At 42.2% G+C, this 20,925-nt stretch overlaps 3 protein-coding genes across 3 annotated transcripts; 2 read left to right on the plus strand and 1 right to left on the minus strand.

Moving 5' to 3' along the window:
* On the minus strand, positions 1-5,375 carry otol1a (otolin 1a). The gene is made up of 5 exons (XM_023276570.3): positions 2,281-5,375; positions 1,697-2,175; positions 1,526-1,615; positions 1,307-1,378; positions 1-1,161 (listed from the first exon to the last, which is right to left on the minus strand). The coding sequence occupies exons 2-5, from the start codon at positions 2,151-2,153 to the stop codon at positions 266-268; spliced, it is 1,515 nt and encodes a 504-aa protein (XP_023132338.1). The 5' UTR covers positions 2,154-2,175; positions 2,281-5,375; the 3' UTR covers positions 1-265.
* Positions 5,376-5,477: 102 nt separating this feature from the next.
* On the plus strand, positions 5,478-16,234 carry ppm1la (protein phosphatase, Mg2+/Mn2+ dependent, 1La). The gene is made up of 4 exons (XM_023276575.3): positions 5,478-6,351; positions 11,671-11,845; positions 13,294-13,455; positions 13,743-16,234. Exons 1-4 carry the CDS (start codon positions 5,953-5,955, stop codon positions 14,096-14,098), a joined length of 1,092 nt encoding a protein of 363 aa, XP_023132343.1. The 5' UTR covers positions 5,478-5,952; the 3' UTR covers positions 14,099-16,234.
* A 3,430-nt stretch (positions 16,235-19,664) lies between these two features.
* Positions 19,665-20,668, plus strand: arl14 (ADP-ribosylation factor-like 14). The gene has a single exon (XM_023276547.3). It carries the CDS (start codon positions 19,665-19,667, stop codon positions 20,262-20,264), a length of 600 nt encoding a protein of 199 aa, XP_023132315.1. The 3' UTR covers positions 20,265-20,668.
* The last annotated feature ends 257 nt before the right edge of the window (positions 20,669-20,925 follow it).

The raw sequence follows: 20,925 nt of genomic DNA on the forward strand, positions 1-20,925 counted from the left end.
TTTCAAGCAGAGTCATTTTTAATGCAGTGTTACAAAGAATTGAAATGTTGCATACAGAAATAAATTCAAGCCTCATCCATCTCCAAATACAGCAAGGCAAGCAAAGCAGTTGGTTTGATTAGCACAACAGAAGCCAAGCAGATACTGAGCAGCAAGACTGAGCTGAATCACATTAATTTGACAGAGCAGTGCAGTACAGGGCTGAAGGCTGTGCAGAGTCTACAGGGAGTAGAAGAAGAGCTCGCTCAAGGTCAAGAGGTTGCAGTCACAGGTTTTCCATAGCGGCAGGTTTGTTCTTTGAGTCCGGGTAAAGCAGGAAGCCAGAGAAAGTGCTGTCGTCCTCGCTGCTGGAGTAAACTCCGTTCCAGTCTCTCAGTGTCTCCAGCCACACCTGGTCACCTTCGCTGAGCTGCAGCAGAGCGAGGTTGGACGCCTGATCGATGTCCTGGCCGTACAGAGAGTCTCTTGTCCGCAGCTTCCGTATCCCATTAACCACCAGGGCAGCACGCACAGGCCGGTTGCGCACAGTGATGTGATAACTGAATAAGTAGACCCCTGGGTACGTGACGTTGAACTTATTGAGTGCCGGGTCCCAGTGCCCCTCCCCGTTGTAAAACACCTTATCAAACTTCACAGGCAGGCCGGGCGGGGGGAAGGACCTGCTGGGGAACAAACCCACACTGAAAGCAGAGCGGACCTGCTCCACACTCTCACCTGGAGGGCCTTTAGGACCACGAGGCCCACGCCCACCTTTAGCTCCCCTCTCCCCCCTCACCCCTGCCATGCCCCTCCCACCTGGTGGTCCTGGGGGCCCCCTAGCCCCAGTATCCCCCTTCCCTCCTGGAGGCCCTGGCTCCCCCCTCTCTCCCCTTGCACCACCAGTTCCATTTGCTCCTGTCGGGCCCATCTCACCTCTCAGACCAGGGGCCCCTCGCTCACCCACGTCACCTTTCTCTCCTTTCTCACCCGGTAAACACTCGCCTGTAAGTCCTTGTTCACCTTTCTGACCCTTTGTCCCAGCAATCCCTGGGGGACCCATAGGCCCCTCTCGCCCAATGCTGCCCTTAGTCCCATTCAGGCCAGGCTCTCCTCTTTCTCCTGGGTCCCCTTTCAGACCACTGAAGCCACGTTCACCTTTTTCTCCTCGGGGCCCCGGATCACCTAGTATGTGGAGAGGTTATGTTCACAAAGGAAGAATCATCTTTAATTTTCAAAAACAAGATCCATTCGGTTTTTTCACGGAGTGCATTCATGCAATTTAATTCTATACATATCTCTATTCATGTTCTTGTTGGAAACCACACACCTTTTTCTCCAGGTTTTCCCGGGATCCCAGGAGTACCAGGCAGACCCACAGGTCCTTGATCCCCTTTTTCACCTGTAGCAGTTTTGATAAATAAAGCGTAGAAAATGACATCCACAACGAACTTATAGAAAGCAGCGTTTTGCAAAAAAGGAGACAGGGATAGAGAGAGAGAAACCGAGACACATTCAAGAACTCTCCTGGTGATGAGTCCCGTTGTACCTATGTCGCCATTGAGTCCATTGGCTCCAGGCAATCCTGCTGGTCCTGGAGGTCCTCTGGGCCCCATTTCTCCCTTTTCTCCAAGCAACCCTGAAAAACAGAGAAGAGTAGGAAGAAGGACAAATTTGGCCACAAAAAGGTAACTTTCCTGGAAACAAAAATCCATCTTACCCACAGGGCCCCTCTCTCCTGGTGGCCCCGGTGGCCCTCTCTCTCCCATGGGCCCTAAGGGGCCTCTTTCTGGTGGACAGCATTCGCAAAAGTTGAAAAAGCATTCATTGTAGTCGAGAGTATAGTTTCCATGGGTGTTCCCAGGCGGTGCTATGGCATCAGTATGAAACTCAGTTGGGTAAGTGTCGCTGGGGTAGGTGGTGCTGTCTGTGGGGGACAGGGAGTACGCATCCATCATGATCTCGGTTGTTTCGTCTGTGTGCAGGCTGCTGGAAGGGGATGTGGTTGTGGTGGTGGTGGTCCGTACAAATCCTCCACCCCCACCTCCACCACTGCTCCCAGCTCGAGGGGGCTTCTTGGTGCTCTGTGGTTTGGGCCAACGTGTGGTTCTGGCACCAGAGGCCAGCATGGCCATCAGTGCCACAAAGATCAGGAAGACAAAGTGAACGGACGACATACTGAAGGCTTGACGCAATAATCTGATGGAATTTATAGGAACACAGACAAAACAGGAGCAGCATTTGTCATTGCTGTTGCAACACAGTGGGCTTACATAGTAGAAAAAAGCAACAAGTGGGTCTTACCTGCTGATGTAGATGGTGTTGACTCTTCACTCCATCCCCACCAACGAGTGATTGATGATGCTTGCCTCCTTCCTTTTATTGCCCTGGTAGCCCAATATCTGCACCTCTAAGCCAATGACAGAACAAGGGACAGCAAACAGTGGGGGTTATTAGGAGGTAGGTGGGCTGGCAAGAAGAGATTACGTGACTCCTGAGGGATATGAAATAAAGCAGGTTGTATACAAGGCAAGACTTTATTCTTTGTGATATGGGATATGAATCCAGGGCCCAAGAGTCTCTACACTGCTAAGATGTTGTTCACACACATGCTTGCTTTGTACACAAACAGGAAAAAAATATAACGTTACAAAGACAGACACACATTCACCCAACATGTGTACATACACATAGTGTTTATACACACAAACTCACGCATTGTCGGTAATGAATAACGTCCCATATGAGAGCTACCAAGTGCAACACCGTGTTGTGATCACACCATTTGGCAGTACCTCAAAGCAGAAAAAGGATCACCATGCACACAGTAGGAGAAGGATCAATGTCCTGTAACAGGCGGCATGGCCACACTGATCCAGCCATTCACCCCCTTGATCTAACAAACCCAAAGAGTAAATCCAGTAAAACCTCACGGAAACCTGGCACCAGTGAACCTTCACATGTCTCAGGATGTGTGTTAGATGCAGTTTCGACCTTGACATTACCTCCAAGATTCCACAGAAAATCTGATTTCAGTTTTTTTTGAAGAGATTGAGGTGATTCATGTCAATATGTCCTGGCAAATTGAATGCATTGATGCACTACTATTTATCATAGCATGTTTTTTGTGCAATTCTTGTTGATAAATGAGGTAAATATAAATGAGAACAATGACAAACTATCACCTAATCATCGCCTGTAATATTACAATATTTCCTAATCATCTAACTGAAATTATAAATGGTATTTTTGCTATCAGATCATTAAATTTAATGTAGAACTTCGATGTCCCCACTATGATCAGTGCTTTCAGTGAAAATGGAATAGTTCCAATAATGAACTCTAAATGATTTAGCATTTTTTTAGATGACTCTTCAAAACTTCCACCAAACTCATTCAGTCAAACTGCAGTCTTTTTATTTATAGGCTAGAATAGAGCATTGTCTCACCTTTCAAAACAGGCTATAAGTAGAGTAGTAGTAGTAGTATGGTCGCACTATTTCACTATCGTTAAGCCACTGCATGTCATTAATAGATGCCATTGCGATTCAAGTTACTACCTTATTATTGTGATGAAAAGAATTCTCATTAACACTACTATTGCAATACCAATAGAAAATTTGTAAAAACAAACAAACAAACAAAAAAAACAATTATGCTTTCGTTTGAATTAATCTCAACTTTGTTTAATGTGTGGAGAGTGTCTTTTTGGCAAATGAATTACACTCAGTGTGAGTGTAGTCAGGTGGAGAGATAAACTATAACCATAACTGTACTGTATGTTGTTCCAGTGTTGGAGTGTCACTCAGGTCATTACTGTAGTTGGATTATTTACAATATTTACATGGGACACTGCTTAACATCAAGCTCTATGGACAGTGTCCAAGACAAAAAAAAAAACAAAACAAGCAAACCTTGCAAACCAAACTGCAAGATGAAATTTTGCTAATCAGCATGAATAGAAGCCTCATTATTATTGAGAGTACATTCTTTGATCAGATAAGATTAAAATATATCATTGTTGTTGGCTCATATGGGGTCCAGCATGTTTGTCACATACCTGGCCAGGACTCACACAGTGAATGTATAGTTCCAACATTGAAGCACAGTGCTGGGAGTAAGATGATGTGGGGCTGCATGAATGCAAAGGTGTTGGCAAGGTGACATTTATAGCTGGAATCAGATATACCTGCGGATATACCAGAACACTGGTAAAAAATAAAACAAATAGTGAAACTTAAGGCTCATGTCGCCTGATCTGAATCCAATGGAACACCACTGGAGAATTTTAAAGAGAAAAATAGAGCAACACAACCCCTCCAGCAAAGAGCAGCAAAAAAGAAAAAAGAAAAAAGAAAACAGTCTCGGAGGAATGGCAGAACATTTATCCAAAAATGTATGCACTTCTGGTGTCCTACTTGCCCAGGAGGATTAAAAAAGAAGTGAACATATAAAGTACTGAAAAGTTTAAAAGACTGGAATCTCAGTAATAAACAATTCACTGACTTTAGCTGCGTTAAATTTCTAGTTTGGAGCATGTAAACTGTACATTTTAACTGTTCATTTTTTATTATTCATAGCAACAAACACCCTATTGTTCAACTTTGACGTGATGCAATTACTGCAACCATTGCTCAATAGTTCAACAACCTTAGTTGAGGTCAAAGTGGCAATACTCCTTCATACAAGTCTGAACCTGAAAAGACCGGTTTCCTGTACCCAGCTCACCACTGAAATGAACTGCGAATTAGAAAAAGTCTTTCATCTCACAGATAATAAAACCCCACTTTTTACATGCTTGATATTATTTATAGCTATTGAGAGTAACTGTTGTGATGTTAGATATGCACACGATGGATGGTCTGTTACCCCAGAGAGCCACCAGGAGGCAGCATTTGCTCAGTGCAATGGATGCTGTGCTGAACATAGGGAACAAAGGCCTTTTCTCCTATTAATTGCTTGGCAATATGGTGCAGTCTGTAATTAGATATTATTGCGACATTAAATTTAGATTCAAATTTAAATTTAGTTGCATATGCAGTGCACCTACTTTGTGTTTATGTGTGGATATTATTCTGCGTTGGATAATTCTGTTTTACTAATTAATATCCGATTGCTCATTAAAAGACAGCAGAAGACATCTGGAGTGAAATGTCTCTATGATGTATTATGGATGACATCATTTCATTCCGCAGCCCCCGCCATTGGTCCAGTGTTTTGCTTGTCCATGGTGTGAGTTTGCAGCTGCGCAGTCTCGTCAGCGCCGACTACGTTTAAAGAATGAGTGTGTGTCGAGCTACCGCTAATACCAAGCGTTTCCGCTGCAGCCTTTCAAAATAAAGCCCTTGGTCGAAAAGCATAACTCGTGGATCAGTGTAATTCTTGGTCCTGTCTTGCTTTATTAAACCAACCATCACTCTTCCGATCTTGCTCTCAGTCCCCGTTTTGTGTTTTGACAATTCTCAAGAATGGAGGCGTGTGTGTGTGAAAAATGGTATGTGGATGCGGAGACTGAATAGACACATATCCGACACAAGAAACGGGGTCAGTGGCGGAGAAGGAGGACACCTCCGAGTCACATCGTCGACTCTCGCCCCCCAGGTGACTCCCATGTCTCTCCCTTGGGTGGGTCTAACCCAAAAAATCCGTCACTCTACAATGGGCTGTGGGAGATCGGGTGAACTCGGAGAAGCCTCTTGCAGCTGTTCCCAGAGCCGAGGATAGGACCGAGACATCGGAGCGACTCAGTGACTGTGGCCTGCTCGCTTTTGTCCTGTGCTCCTGTGGCCGGCGTCCGGCAGCTTGCCGTGCACAGCGCGTAAAGGCGCTCGGAGCAGACGAGAAGCTCTCTCAATGTTGAAATTCAGGCTTTGTCTGACAGCGCGGTAGTGAATCGATTTCCTCATAGTTCCGCTGAGCGGATGGAGTGAATTGTGCAAAAGGAGAGAGAGACAGACCGCAGTTTGGTTGCGTGTGATGATAGGAGACACAATGACGCTCTTGTCTCTTCTGGGTCGGATCATGCGCTATTTTCTCCTCAGGCCGGAGACATTGTTCCTGCTCTGCATCAGTCTGGCGCTGTGGAGTTACTTCTTCCACACCGACGAGGTGAAAACCATCGTCAAGTCGAGCCGCGATGCCGTGAAGATGGTGAAGGGGAAAGTGGCGGAGATGATGCAGAACGACCGGCTGGGAGGCCTCAGCGTCCTGGATGCGGAGTTCTCCAAAACCTGGGAGTTCAAGAACAACAACGTAGCCGTGTACTCCATACAGGGCAGGAGGGATCACATGGAGGATCGCTTCGAAGTGCTCACCGACATCACCAACAAGAGCCACCCGTCCATATTCGGGATATTTGACGGTCACGGAGGAGAGGTAGGCTGGGAGACAGGTTCCACAGGCCCGTGTTGGAGCAGTGCGTTTAGTTTGGACTCATCCAGACCTGCTGCTGCTGCTGCTGCTGCAGTTGTCAGCATCACATCAGATCAGGAGACAGGAAGGCAGGACTGGAAGTTTTTTAAGATCAGGCTTACACATTTTAACATGCACAAAAACACACATTTTAATATTAGAATGTATGCAGATGCTGTTTCATGAAAAATCTCCATAGCAATCAGTAAAAACATTCTGGGCATTAAATAAATTAATAAATGAATTGATGTTATTAAAGCCCTGCAACTTCACTATGAAGCAACTGGACTTCTCTTGTAAGTTCTTTTAGATCATCCCAGAGGCTTCTGTATGTCTACCAGAATGATGGGGAATTCCAGACATCTGAAAGAGGAAGAGTCTTCTTTCTTTTTGTACTAAAGACACTACCATAACCTGGGTGAATGAGAGTCGACATACAGATATTATTGAAGGTTTAAAATGAGAAAACTTAGGATGAGGCCGTTCTAAACTCTTCATAGAGATGTCAGGTCTCCGTAGGAGCTGAAGTGGCCTTTTTGACTGGCACAAACTTACATCACTTGTGTTTCTCGCTTCACGCTCGCTGCATTCTCAAACAGAGCACTCCCCCCTCCCCACGCTGGCATTGTATTCTCTTGGGTGAGCACCTCCACCATCCCACTGCCAATCAGAGACTTGACTTGGGATTCGTCACAAAGAGCTTTGTGTGTGTCTTTGTGTGTGTGTGTGTGTGTGTGTGTGTGTGTGTGCACAGTGGTTTGCAGTGTGTGTGTGTGTGTGTGCGCTTTTTGTCTGTTTCTTTCTCCTCCACTGCCTGTTGTCAGGGGTCACTGGCTTCTCATTGCTGCCTGAAGACCACTTGTCTTGGACACCATCTGTCATGCCATCACCGCTGTCCCCCACAAGTTCCATTAGACAGCACGCAACACTGAATGACAGCGGTTAAGTTTTTGGTTGTGAATTCTGTTTCTCGTGTTTTATTGTAGTTTTAGAATATGCTTAGATTAGAAGCCTGGAGACTCTTAAACAAATGCCATGCAGCTATGAAAAGATGAGCAATGAATTATGAGAAAAGACAGAGCAGATTGTCTATATATATCCTAATTTTTGAGAATGTCGTCTGCTGTTGTTGTAAAGGAAAACAGAAATGCGGATTAAGTCATAATTGTGGAGCTTAAGTCGGAAATCTCATTAAATGGAGATTCCAAATGATAGCTTCTCTACGCACTGGCTGTAGGGCCAGCTATTTTCTCAACTAGTGTAGTAATTGTTTTGTTTAGAAAATGTGAGGAAATATTGAAAAATGTCCATCAGTTTTTAATCAGATTCCTTCAAATTGCTTGTTTTGTAAGCAGCATTTCAGCCCCCCTCAAATACCCAGATTACTGTAACTGACAGGCAGAGAAAACCATCATTTAAGAGTGTAAGCAGTGAGGTTTTGACTTTTTCTGTTGCTTAAATAAACTAAAACATTTTATCCAAAGAGTCACTGATTGATTTTAATCTTTTAAGCTCTATTCTAAGGTTTTCATTAGACACAGGAAATTGATTTTCTGTCTTAAGTAAAGAGGGATTAGTTTAGTTTGCTGTCCAAAGATGCTGCAACTGTTGGGAACTCAAAGTAAATGCTCTCCTGCTCATTGTGAACCTGAACAGAACTGCTGTGACATGATGCGCATTTTTTTTATTCAGAAATATACAAAGTCACACTGCCCATTCACTCTTTAAAAATAAGATTACATGCGAGAGTTGCCATTGGGTTGTTTTCAGTGAGACAAACACAGAGTAGAGGGTGTTGACCCATCTGGACCGCTCTGTCTATTTCTGTCCTGCAAACAAACATTTATCCTTCCCCTCCATCCTGATATCTCTCTCTAATTCTTCCTCCTTTTCACTCACTCTCCTTCTGTTCTCTGATCAATCTCTTTCTCTGTGCAAATTTGTATTTCTCAGTGTGTGTGTGTGTGTGTGTGTGTGTGTGTTTACTTGTTTGTCCTCTACTTTTATATATTCTTCACTTATTGTCCAGCTTTAGAGTTTTGACATGGAGTGGGTCACTCTGACATCTGTCTCAGCTATTATAGGGTCATTAGCATCAGTAAACAGACGTCATTCTGCAACATGGAAAAACACTCACTATCACAGACGCAATTCCCAGTTTATACAGTAGGTCCTAACTGGAAGTGCATTTTAGTTGAGTGAGAAATGAGTCGAGGGTCATTTGTCAAAGCTAATGAGGTGTCAGGAAAATTGCATGAATATCCCAGGACATTTGTTTGCTGCTGCATTTTTATGCAGTTTGGCACAATTATAAACACACACACACTCACACACACACACATCACCAATATTAAACGAAGCGATCCTGCCAAGCCAAATATGGGCAAACAGAACAGACTGCCTCTCAGTGCAGTTCGTCCTGACTGAAAATATGCAGCAAATTTCTCAAACGCGTCTCTGTTCTTTTTTGTAGTTTATATGGAGGCAGTGAGTTATGGGCCAGACTTATAAAAGTCAGGACAAGCTGCTGCTGCTCCTCTTTTAGCTTGATTTATTGTGACTTATTTGCTGTTGAAGCAGGAACTTTGAAAACAGGCTTTGCTTTATAAGATTGAATTTTGTTGCATGCAGAGTCTGGGTGGGGGTGGCAATGGATTTGGTAAAGCAGAAATATCAATAAGACATTCAGATTACATTTGAATCCATTTTCAGTAAGGTTGGTCCCATATTTTGCCTTCACTTAATATATGTCAAGACAGTACAACACGTGGGTCGTTTCAGAGGCTTGTAGCTGCACTCACTCTGGCATTTTCTGCCTTCTGCTACAAATGGAAATTTACACTCGGAGCTCCTTCCCTGATTCCAGCTCCCTGAGTGCCTCTCTCTCCAATTAAATAAATGATGGAGGACTCTTGTCCAGCTGAAAGGAAATAAAGAAGGGGAGGGGACGGCAGCAGCAGGAGGAGATGCTTTTTCTCTCCTGATAATTAGGAACGTTATAACCTCGCCTAATACCTCACATCCAGCTCATATTCCTTCACTGCATGTAATTCCCAATTCCATAGACTTTGTGATAAACATTTTGAGGGTACTTTTAGTGGCTGTCAGTTTAAATGTCATCTGTGCTGGTTAAAAAATGCCATTATTGATTTGAAGGAAGCAGTTATGATGAAAATATAGCAGAGAGATTTAGGAACAAACCACATGTTCAGTGATTAATGGTTATCTGGTTTTTGGCTTATTTTTCTAGGTATTAAAACTGAAATGTATGATCACACAAACATTTCAGGATTTAAATTTACTCAAGTTGGAGTCACATATATTCTAATAGTGGTGTCTAAAACACATCAGCAGATCAATAAAGCATGTGCACCAAATGGCCCAGTGTCTTAATTTCCATAGGAACTGCGAATATGAAATATGTATTCTGTATCAACCGAGGGATATTAAAATGGCATAACATTTCCCCCCTTTTAGATTTGATTCGACAGCATTAGTGTAATGGAAATCTTGGCAGAGAAAATGAGGGAAGAAGCAGATAAGTAAAGCCAGGAGGAGGAAGAGGAGGAGGAGGAGGGCAAGTGGGCTGGAGGATGAGGAGGTTGTTCAATAATTCAGTGCAGAACACCTGCTGTATGTAACCAAAAAAGCACTTCTTTAAATTAGAGTTGTATTGGACCACATTGCCTGGCAACAACCCTCCACGAAAAGTAAAAGACATTTTTCATTCTGTCTTTTTAAACCTGTCAAACTGAGGATAATTAATGCGAGAGTGTGATGAAATCCGTTTTTTCAACAGTAATGTAGTGCGAGCAGTTTTATGTATAAGAACTGCATGTTTTGTAGAAAGTAATAGCACCAAAAATAAAAATAACTCTGTAAATTACTGGAAAGATGGGATGTCTTGGCACCTGCAGAGAAAAACAGACATATAGTATATGCACATACATAGATATCAATATAGACATGTACTTTATTGCCCTACAAGGAAACTTGTCTGGGGATTGAACCTACAGCATCATATAGCACACATTATGCAAAAATTCATACAAAAAATGAAGCGAAAATAGTTTCAGTTAATAAAACACAGATTAAATCAACCGGATTCTGTAAAATAAGAAGAAAGAAGAAGACAGTCATTTCTGCAGAGGGGGGAAAACATATGTAGTCAAATACTATAATAAATACTTAAGTCATAGTGTCTGATACTGACAAAATCATATAGTCCTCATGTTGCTATTTGAAATCTTGATGGCGGGTGGGATGAATGAATTTTTGCTTGGATCAAGTTCTGGATTCAGGATGTGTTGTATCAGTAAGAATCTTCTGTGTGTCACTGAGCAGATGTTTTATATAAACACTAAAGATGGTGATGTTCTTTATTGCCAGTGACCTTCATGCATGTTTGGATGAGATGTGTGAGCCCCCAGGTTACCTCGCCACACCCTTGTATGCCATATCAAATTACACTCTAAAATCATTAGACAAAGCAAAAACAGAAGTTCACTACTTGCACTGTAAGGATTCTCATAGTCCATCTTCTGTTATAGCGTAGTAGAGTAAAGGTTCCAACATACATTTGCATGTATAATGTGATGAATATATAACTGGACTGGGTTAACAGTAGACAGCGAGCAACATTAGCATTTATCTGAAGTTCTTTTTTCAACCACCTGCCAAAAATCACTCTCCATTTTGCTCTGTTCTGAGGGAAATATCTGACACTTTACTGCATGAATGCTGCAATTTTGTGCTTCACAGAAAGCATCCAGTGGGTTTATTAAAACCTTCTCACTAAGAATGTATGATTAAAAACCGAAATAGTGAGCTGAAAGGCTTTTAAACTCTGTTCTGTTGAGGAGAAATGTAGATTCAGAGAATACCTCAGTGCTACAAGCAACATTTTTTCACTATTCACAGACATTGAATATGTTGCTAAAATAATAACAGCGATTAATGCTGCTTTGAAATTACTGTACATCAAGCAAACTTTTCTAAAAAATCTAGTTAAGCAAAATCCGCTGCTATGCCAAAATTAATCTTTTATTTTAATGGCTTTTTAAAATGATACACCTGCATGCATTTTAGTCGTGGTTGTGTTCAACACTTGCAAATTACTGTGCAAGTTAAACAAATCCCTTGCATTTGCCTGTGCATTACTGGCATAAATGAGTAGGACTTGATGTTTCTGACCGTTTTCAGTGATGGCAAAGAAAGCTCTGTGCCACCTTCACTTACCCTCTGTCCTCTGTTTAATCCTCTCTCTGTGTCTTCCTCTCCCAGGCTGCAGCTGACTATGTGAAGGCCCACCTGCCCGAGACCCTGAAGCAGCAGCTGCAAGCCTTTGAGAGGGAGAAGAGAGAGAGCGCTCTGTCATACGGCAGCATCCTCGAGCAGCGCATCCTGGCCGTGGATCGCGAGATGCTGGACAAACTCTCTGCCAACCACGATGAAGCAGGTCAGGAGAGGGAGGAGTGAAGCGTGTGAGGAAAGAGAGAGAGAAGAAGAGAAGTTAGAAAAATAGACTTTGAACGCTTGTGGGAAAGCTGGATGGGAATTTTGCGACATTAAAGTAGCCAGATAAGATGCATAGTGAAGTGTTAGCACATGCAACGGTTCAACATTTGCATAAATCACGCAGCGCTTTAGCCTCAGTCGAAATGTACATGTTAAATGATGAATTTGAGTACTCTTTCATTCTACTCTCTGCTTCTCAAAGGACGTTCTGCATCACGGCACTGTGCCTATCTAATAAAATCTCACAATTTCCTGTATAATATCCTCCCAGCTTAGTGCTTCTTAGCTGACATTTACCTTGTCGATGGGCTCTTTTGGTACAACCCACTGGAAACGCTGACTGAGGAGAGCGCGACTACTATGCTGTAACATTATGCTGCTGAAAAATTTCAGAGAAATGCTCAGATTGATCGGTTGGTGGCGTTTGATAGATTTATCCAATAAAAAAACAACACTTCCCTCCTGCATTTGACCTACTATTGTTTTTCATTATTGATTTGTTGAGTGACAGTATGCCAATGTCAGCTCAGGATGTTGAAGACGCAATAGAAGGTCACCCACAGACACAGAAATTCTGTTTGTTCCCTACTGACTCACAGTTCAACCATGTTATTAAGGAAAACCATTGATCTATTGTTGCCTTCTTCAAAAAAAATCTTAACATCAAGCATTTCTATATGTCATCATACATGTACTTTGAGCTGTGGAGACCAAGCAAAGTCACATCCTTATAAATCACTATGTTTATTACATTAAATAACATGGTTTCAGATGTTTTCATACCAGAGAGCAGAGGTAGTTTTTGGACTTTTCCCAAGAAGTTGCAAGACAGTTTCATTATCAAGGATCAACATCACGTTAACCAGACATTAACATTCTATTGTATTCTCTTAACGGCTCCCAAAGTTAGGGAGTGTCTCAGTAGCTCACCTGTTAGAGCCTGCACACCTAATGCCAAATCTCAGTCCTTATCACAGCGTCCTAAGTTTGATTCCAGCCCAGTCCCCTCTTTTCTCATCTCTATGTAACAAAGGCAAAATGCCCAAAACGAATCTTTAAAAAAAACCCAAAACAAAACAGTTTAATGGTTGTTTTATGTAAATCTGGCACAAGTACTGTTTGCAAATGCCTGTCATGGTTTGGCATCACAGGACAGGATAACTACAAAAGCATATTTGTGCACAGGAAAGCAGTTTAACACAATGTTTTGTGAACCATCATAGGATGCTAAAAGTGTTGTGGTCTATAAATCCTGAGCTTATGTTACTCCCAGCTGGGTAAAAAAAAAAAAAAAGGAAGATTATCAGTGAGTAGCATGTGCTTGTTCAGAACATTCACTGAAATTGTTGTGAACCTCGTCTGGTTTTTGCGATTGTCTTTGAACTACAGGAACAACGTGTCTGGTGGCGCTGCTGTCAGATAGAGAGCTCACAGTGGCCAACGTTGGAGACTCACGTGGTGTGTTGTGTGACAAAGACGGGAATGCTGTTGCACTATCACATGACCACAAGCCGTATCAGCTTAAAGAGCGCAAGAGGATCAAGAGGGCAGGTACAGGATGAGAACCACAACATTTTTTTAATATAAAACTGTACCTGCACTACACCTCTTGAATTTGGGATCCTTGGTTGCCATCTGTTGGTCTATTCTGGAATAGCACCATGTTCAACCTTGTACAGTGTCAGAATTTGATATCTTGGGCCAAATAAAGATGCAAAATCTATCATGATTTGGACTAATAGACAGTTTGTTTGTTTGTTTGCATTAGTAGACTTTCAGGTTTTGCTTTTATTCTGAAATTAATGTAAAATTTGTCTTTTTTATTTCTTCACTTCCAGGAGGCTTCATCAGTTTTAATGGATCTTGGAGAGTTCAAGGAATCCTAGCGATGTCCCGCTCTCTAGGGGACTACCCACTGAAAAACCTTAACGTAGTCATCCCCGATCCTGATATTATGACCTTTGACCTGGACAAACTGCAGCCAGAGTTCATGATCCTGGCGTCCGACGGCCTGTGGGATGCCTTCAGTAACGAAGAGGCGGTGCGGTTCGTCCGTGAGCGTCTCGACGAGCCTCACTTCGGCGCCAAGAGCATCGTCCTCCAATCTTTCTACCGAGGCTGCCCCGATAACATCACCGTCATGGTGGTGAAGTTCAAAAGTGGAGCTGGAGGGAGCAGCAAGACAGGGGAGTAGGTGAGGGTCAGGGTTAGAGCTCACAATGTGATCAGTATGATTTTCCCCATGTTCTGGGTAAAGCAGAAAGTACAAAATCACAGGTGAAGGGAAATTAAAGTATGGACACTGAGAACTGCACACACATACAGACATATGTACACACACATGCAAACACATGTAAAAGTGAGGGTCTGTTTTATTCTATTTAACTGAGAACAGGGCATTTAAACACAATGCAGATATTATAACCATCTGCTAGACGAAAGATGAATACATGAAACTACAGAAGTTCAAGCCTACCACACACTGGTGGATTTTCTCTTTACCAGCACACACTAGACTGTGATTGCTTTACTACTGTTTACTATACATGCACACGAATGGTACAGCTCCACTGGCGGCTTCTTCAGGGGAGGCTTCAACTAGTGCCTACTCAACAATTACTGTGCAACTACAGGATGTTTCTGAAAATGCAATTGCAAAAACACCACCAAGCTTGCTGCATTTTGATGATGCTCTAAAGTATTGTATGCGTCTATTACATTTTTCGACCTGGAATGATAATTTGTCAAATATGAGAAGACCCCAGTGGATCCATACCTTTATTTACATTAAGTGATGCAACACCCAAATATAGCTTCTGAGTATAAAACACTCAACCGCTGCGGACTTGAGAGGTGCCTGTTAAGGATTCGTAGTATCATATTTCAGCTGAGTTAGGCTTCAGTTCATGCAGGTACGATGGATTTTAAAAGTTATTCCAGTGGAAAAAGGAAGTTTAAATATGGAGTAAAAGAGCAGGAGATCTGATTGGCCTGCTGTCATGTCATTGGAGTTTGACCAATCAGAACTGTCATTGCTGCTCTGTGGGCTTGTGAAAGTTTTAGTTGGCAGGCTTTTTTATACATCTTAAATGAAAAGAAGCTGTCTTCAGCGTAAATGTTAATTAAATGTTATTAAAAGGGGGGACTATGGTAGTGTGAGAATATGGGTATTTCTCAGTAACATAACACACTGAAATAACAAAAATGCACATTTAAAATACTTACTAAGAGTAAATTGGGACTTGTTGGCTATCTTAAATGTGACCACTGATTACAAACTGATACCATTGTAGGATTTCTCAGTGACAGATCTGTGACAGACTAATTTGAGAGTTTTCTGTGGATATTTTTGTTTCACTCGCCACACAAATCCTTAATCATGATCATCCAGACTTTATTTTGAAGGCCAAATCTTCATATTTTTAAAGATGTCTTTCAAGTCTGCAGAAAATGTGTGATACTCAGAAAAAAAAAATAAGGGTGGAATGCCACACAAACCTGCAACACACATATAAATGCACACAAACACACATAGTTCTGAAAAAAATGCACTTTTCAAATGTTTATTTTTCGGAATGATCAGTTCTTACATATCAGCCAATGTAATGCAAGAGGGGGTTTTAAGTGCGTAAAACATAATTTGCAACCTGACATTCACTCAAGTTTTTGGAGCTAATGTGAACTGTTTCGTCAAAGTGGTTTACACCATCTGTATCAGGGCATGTGCTTTGGCTTATCCATGTTCATGAAAAAAAGTACTTACAGTGTGTAATAATGGACACTGGAGGCTGCCTTTGACCTGGGAAGCACACAAAAATAGGACGTGCAACCGACAACAGACACACTTCTGCCATGAGAAACAGACTAAAAGATGACTCAACACGAACTGTACAGCTGCAGGCAGAATGCGAGCAATTAGAAACATGATCTGCTCCTGAAGCAATACAACTGACGTCATCGACAGCAACAACCTGTCAAGGAAAGTTACAGTAAACCATACTTGATTTACTGCTGTTTTTAGTTCAACTTTTACCACTGTGTACCATTATCTTTGATCAGTTGACGGAAATGACATTTCTTTTTGTTTGTTTTAACCTAATGCCTTATTTATTATTGAGTTTTTGGATGTCTCCGGCAGATTGCCAAATCAGCATACTGTATGTTCTTTTTTTTTTGTCCTTCTGTAGAAGTTTACAATAAAATAAATACCCATCACTTTACTGTGGGAGGCAGTCCATGATTCGTACAGGTTCAGTGGATGCTCAGTGTAAAAAACAACTTGCTGTATGTAAACTACAAGTATTAAACAAACTCTTTCATCTGAAATGTATATCCCCTTTTAGTCTTTATTATCTGGGAAGGCCTGATTCACTTTGGCCTGCGTTAACTGTGCAGCAGTTTGATCATTGCAACAAACACCAACCATTTATTTTCAAGGTTTCTTATTAAAATATTTACTCTGAGTGATTTTAGGGTGTTTTATGTACTCAGTGACAAAGAAAAATCCAACATAAAGTGTCTCAGTGAGAAATTGGGTCACCATGTGCTGGTAGAACAGTTTTCATGCACCTTGGCATTGATTCTGAAGTGTCTGAACCCTGTATTTGGGATGGAACAACACTCTTTTAAAAGATACTCCCTCATTTGGTGTTTTGATGATGGCGGCAGAGAGTGCTGCCTGGCATGTTGGTCCTAAATCCTCCAAGGGTGTTTAGCTGGATTGCGATCAAGTTACTGCCAAGGCCATAGCATATGATTCACATCATTTTCATACTTGACAAACCATTCTGCAGCTTCACGTGCCCTATGAATGGGCGCATTGTCATCCTGGAGGAGAACACTCACACCAGGATAGAAATGTTTCATCACGGGATTAAGGAGATCAATCAGAAGAACTTTGCATTCATTTGCAGTGACTCTTCTATCTAAAGGGGTCAAGTGGACCCAAACCATGCCAGCAAAATTCCCCCCCAACAGCTTAACAGAGATACTAAATCACCTCACTGTGTGGGTCAAGGATATATAGCAGATCTATATATAGATTATATGATTATTTCCACACTTTTTATATATTAAATACCAAATGCATTTTTACATTTCAGCACCTGTTACTGACCCTATTGTACAGTTCTATGGTGCATTTCAGTCTTAAATGCCTTGCTCAAGTGCACACTAAAAACAGATGCATAAGAAAGTGGCAAGCAGCTGGTAATGTTCTCTCGTGCTGCTTTCTTGATCACCTCTCCTGGAATTCGACCAGTTGTACTCTTGTGCGCAAACTGCTTGCTGTAAATCACCAACAATCGTAAAAAGCTCAGGGTGCTGAGATCACAGTGAGATTGGGGGGAAAGCACGTGACACCTCAAAGCGTTTCTGGGATGCTTCCAGGGGTCCACAAATAGCTCTTCGCCATGCCATAACTTTCTGCACCCCGCTGCAGCCTTCACCGGGAGCGCGCAGTCTCTCGGTGACGCTCAGTTTCGTGACAGTCTGCACCAGGTGGAGAGACTCAGAATAGTTCGAACATGAGCTGGTCCGAATTCTTAAGACCAGTGCTGCAACATTTTGGTGTCTAGTGACCAAAATATCAAGTGCGTCACCCTTCAGCCTTACGGGAACACAGCACCCGTTTTATGTGGATTTGGCACTTTAAAAGGGAGACAAGTGCGTGTAGACAACAGTGGAAGAAACGTGTCATCCAGCCAACTTAGAAATACGCAAGAATAGAACTGTTCTGCTTTTATTTCAATACCCTCGGATCTTGTAAAGGAATATTTTGAAGTTCTAAGCAACATGGGACAACACGGCTCCAAATCTTCGATTGAAGCCCGGGTGGTTTTCCTGCGTGTTGGCGCAGTGGATGTGTGTCAAAAATCCGATCCATGCTCCACTCCAGCCTCTGTTGTCCGCATTCAGAAGAAGGTGGCCAACCCGTCGCCCCGTCTTCACTCCTCCGCCCGGTCAACGGAGAAGTCAACACCCCACTCATGGCCTCAAAGTCGCTGTGACGAGGAGGGACTGGTGTACGTGATGGATAACCCAACCGGCGGCGTGTGGGTGAAGCCCGGAGAGAAATGGTGCAGATCTTGATACAAAATGAATTCTTTATGCGATGTGCAACCGATTTAGGCTGTGGAATCAGTCAAGCATCCTGTGACCGGATGCTTTCTGTGCCCTTCACCTTTGTGTCTCCGGAGCAGCAGATGCCACCGGTTTGGGTTGGGGCGCTAAGATGCGCGTACCAAGGCGTATCCACACAGCAGCGACTGGAGCTGAAGAATTAAAGGGTTTCCGCGACGTGGAAGAGTTGGCTGGACTGATCACTGGAATGAATTAAGTTTCTTTCATATGAGACATTCATATATTCAGTGTCAGACTGAGAGAGAAGATGGCGAGCGAAGGTGAAGGGTCGCTTGGAGCGCATTGAGATTGTGTTTTCTTTGAAAACACCGAGCTATCGAATTGTTTCCAACTTGACTGTAAGCAATTGTGACTGTTTAAGTAAGTTTTAAGAGTGTCTTTTAAAGAATGATTGAAGTAGCTCAAATAAAAGAAGGGAGCTTGGACAGTCAGCTGTAGGAATGAAGGAGTTTGGCGACATGTGCCAAGGTAAAATCTGCACCCTTCCATGGCTGACCAACCGTAATTTATTTTTCCTTCCTTTTAATTTGACTTTTCCTAATTTCTACAAATATTTTTGTTAATATATGTGTATATTATACTATATAATATAAAATCTTCTTAAAATCTTAACTCTGAGAATAGTTTTCTCAAAGATTTCTTTTCAGTGACTTAATATATGTGATACTATAGCACAAATAAATGTTTTAATTTTTTTTCCAATAAAGTCATGTTGGTTTGGATGCGATATACTAGGAGTGACTGTAGATCCATCTTTAAGATCAGGACTGAATGTCTCGAATGTCTCTCGGTATGTGAAGCGTGTCATAGCTGCAGTGTGTTTATGGCTCCTTTTATTTTTGAGAAGGAGTGGAAACATTCATAAAGCTGTGAGAGGACAACACTGGTGCATGTGACGTGCACAACATCCGCCTGATAGTAACATTATTGGCAAGTGATGAACTGAGTACAAGGACTGTTTGTGTATAAAAGTGAAAATCACCCACACATTTTGTTGTCTTTGGTTCAGTGAGAAACTGTATTTCTTTCTTTGGCTGGTGTCCATTACTGTACATCTGTACTGTACATCTTGTTTACGCACTGACTGTCACATATACGTATTTATTGCGGCCTTAATTGAATATGTGATTAAATTTTCTTGTCAAATTATCACTGTCATCTCATCTGTATCTGTTGCATTATGGTACCATGGACTTATGTAAAACTAAATTTTTAAAAAATCAAATGGCACGTTATGTTATTCCATTTAAATCATAGTAATATTCAGATTCAGTACTTCAAACACATAACTTACAGCAGAATGTATTCTTATGCCAGTGAAATATCTTAGGATAACATTCATGATAAGAAATGTGCACCTCAGTGTGGAATGAAATAGACAAATAGCTTTATGATGGCAATAAAAGTGTGGAACAAGGGAGAGCCTCAGGCACAAACTTTGCCCCCTGATGTGGAGCCGTATCGGTCAACAGTGCGTTATTGTCAGCATGGAGCTAATGGTTTATCTATTAAACTCGCGGGCAACGCACTAAACAAACACTGCGCCAAAAAGGTGGCCTGCTGTGTGAAAGATGTGACTGGGCCACTTGAGGTGACAGACTTTCTCTATTTACGTAGCTATGGGACAACGGGTATCTCAACCAGAAGTCCGAGTCCTTCTCCTGGGTCTGGACAACGCTGGAAAATCCTCTCTGCTCTACAAACTGAAACACGACATCAGCGTCAGCACCGTCCCCACCATCGGCTTCAATGTGGAAATGATTGACGCGAGAAAGAACGGGAAGAACATCTCCTTAACCGTGTGGGACATCGGCGGTCAGGGGAAGATGCGCGAACACTGGCAGAAGTTCCACCAGGACACCGCGGCGGTCGTGTTCGTCGTGGACAGCTCGGACCGGGATCGTCTGAACGAGGCGCGCAAGGAGCTGGAGAACACCCTGAAGAGCAACCAGCTGCGTGGCCGACCGCTGGTTCTTCTCGCCAACAAACAGGATGTGAACGGCGCGCTGACAGTCACCGAAATCAAGGACGGATTCAACATGAGAAAGATTTGCGCAGGGCGGGACTGGTTCGTTCAGCCTTGTTCCGCAACTGTCGGATTTGGAGTTGAGGAGGCCTTCAGGCGAGTGGCACAGATGGTCAGACTCCCGTCAGAGCCTGGAGCAGTGAAGGACAATATCAAGGAGACAGTGCACCACATCAGAAAGACCAAACATTAAAATGTATTCAAAAGAAATATTTTAACTTTCAAGCCATTGGCAATATGATGAAGGAATTTTGAAACATGTTTGTTCAAACTATTCAAAGAGATCCAACTTTTTGGATAAATTTAGTGATTCTTGTAAGCACATATTGTAGCTGAAGCTATTATTAGTGATGGATAAAGATGCAAGTGTGCTTCAAAACCATCGTTTCCTGTGTGGTAACTTTACTGGTGTGCATAATCATAATCATACCTTCTTTTCGTTATAAAACTGAATTATATCATATGACAATTACGACTCTAGGGTTCATAGATGAATCTCACAGTATCAGAGAGATGAGCAATAAAACGTCAGCGATCTTTGGTTGTAAACAAGTTGTAAATGTTGATAATCTTTTAATAAATGCGCATTTACTTGTACTTTTTTATTTATTAAAATACATGAAGTCTACAGGTATAGGGTTTGGTTATAAATTGGTTTATTTTTATTATTATATTCTTAATTTAGTAAGGAGCTAAAACACAAAGCAAAGGTCATGCTGGAGGAAAATATACATTAGCCAAAGGAGCTGTCAGTATTGTTTTCTACGGATCTATAAAGCATTAGATTTATTAACATTAGTGTAGCCATGATGACAAGGTGCCTTTATGAGAGAAAGGAACCAAACTTGAACACT

This window comes from Amphiprion ocellaris, chromosome 10, assembly GCF_022539595.1.
Source record: "Amphiprion ocellaris isolate individual 3 ecotype Okinawa chromosome 10, ASM2253959v1, whole genome shotgun sequence".
Taxonomy (NCBI): domain Eukaryota; kingdom Metazoa; phylum Chordata; class Actinopteri; family Pomacentridae; genus Amphiprion; species Amphiprion ocellaris.

Excerpts from the sequence above, each read along its gene's own strand:
- otol1a (XM_023276570.3), bottom strand. The coding sequence starts at position 2,153 with ATGTCGTCCGTTCACTTTGTCTTCCTGATCTTTGTGGCACTGATGGCC. Across the intron at positions 1,379-1,525 it reads TGGACTCAATGGCGACATAG|GTGAAAAAGGGGATCAAGGA; the intron begins GTACAACGGGAC and ends AAACTGCTACAG. Across the intron at positions 1,162-1,306 it reads GGGAAAACCTGGAGAAAAAG|GTGATCCGGGGCCCCGAGGA; the intron begins GTGTGTGGTTTC and ends TCCACATACTAG.
- ppm1la (XM_023276575.3), top strand. The coding sequence starts at position 5,953 with ATGATAGGAGACACAATGACGCTCTTGTCTCTTCTGGGTCGGATCATG. Across the intron at positions 6,352-11,670 it reads TTGACGGTCACGGAGGAGAG|GCTGCAGCTGACTATGTGAA; the intron begins GTAGGCTGGGAG and ends TTCCTCTCCCAG. Across the intron at positions 11,846-13,293 it reads TGCCAACCACGATGAAGCAG|GAACAACGTGTCTGGTGGCG; the intron begins GTCAGGAGAGGG and ends TTTGAACTACAG.
- arl14 (XM_023276547.3), top strand. The coding sequence starts at position 19,665 with ATGGGACAACGGGTATCTCAACCAGAAGTCCGAGTCCTTCTCCTGGGT.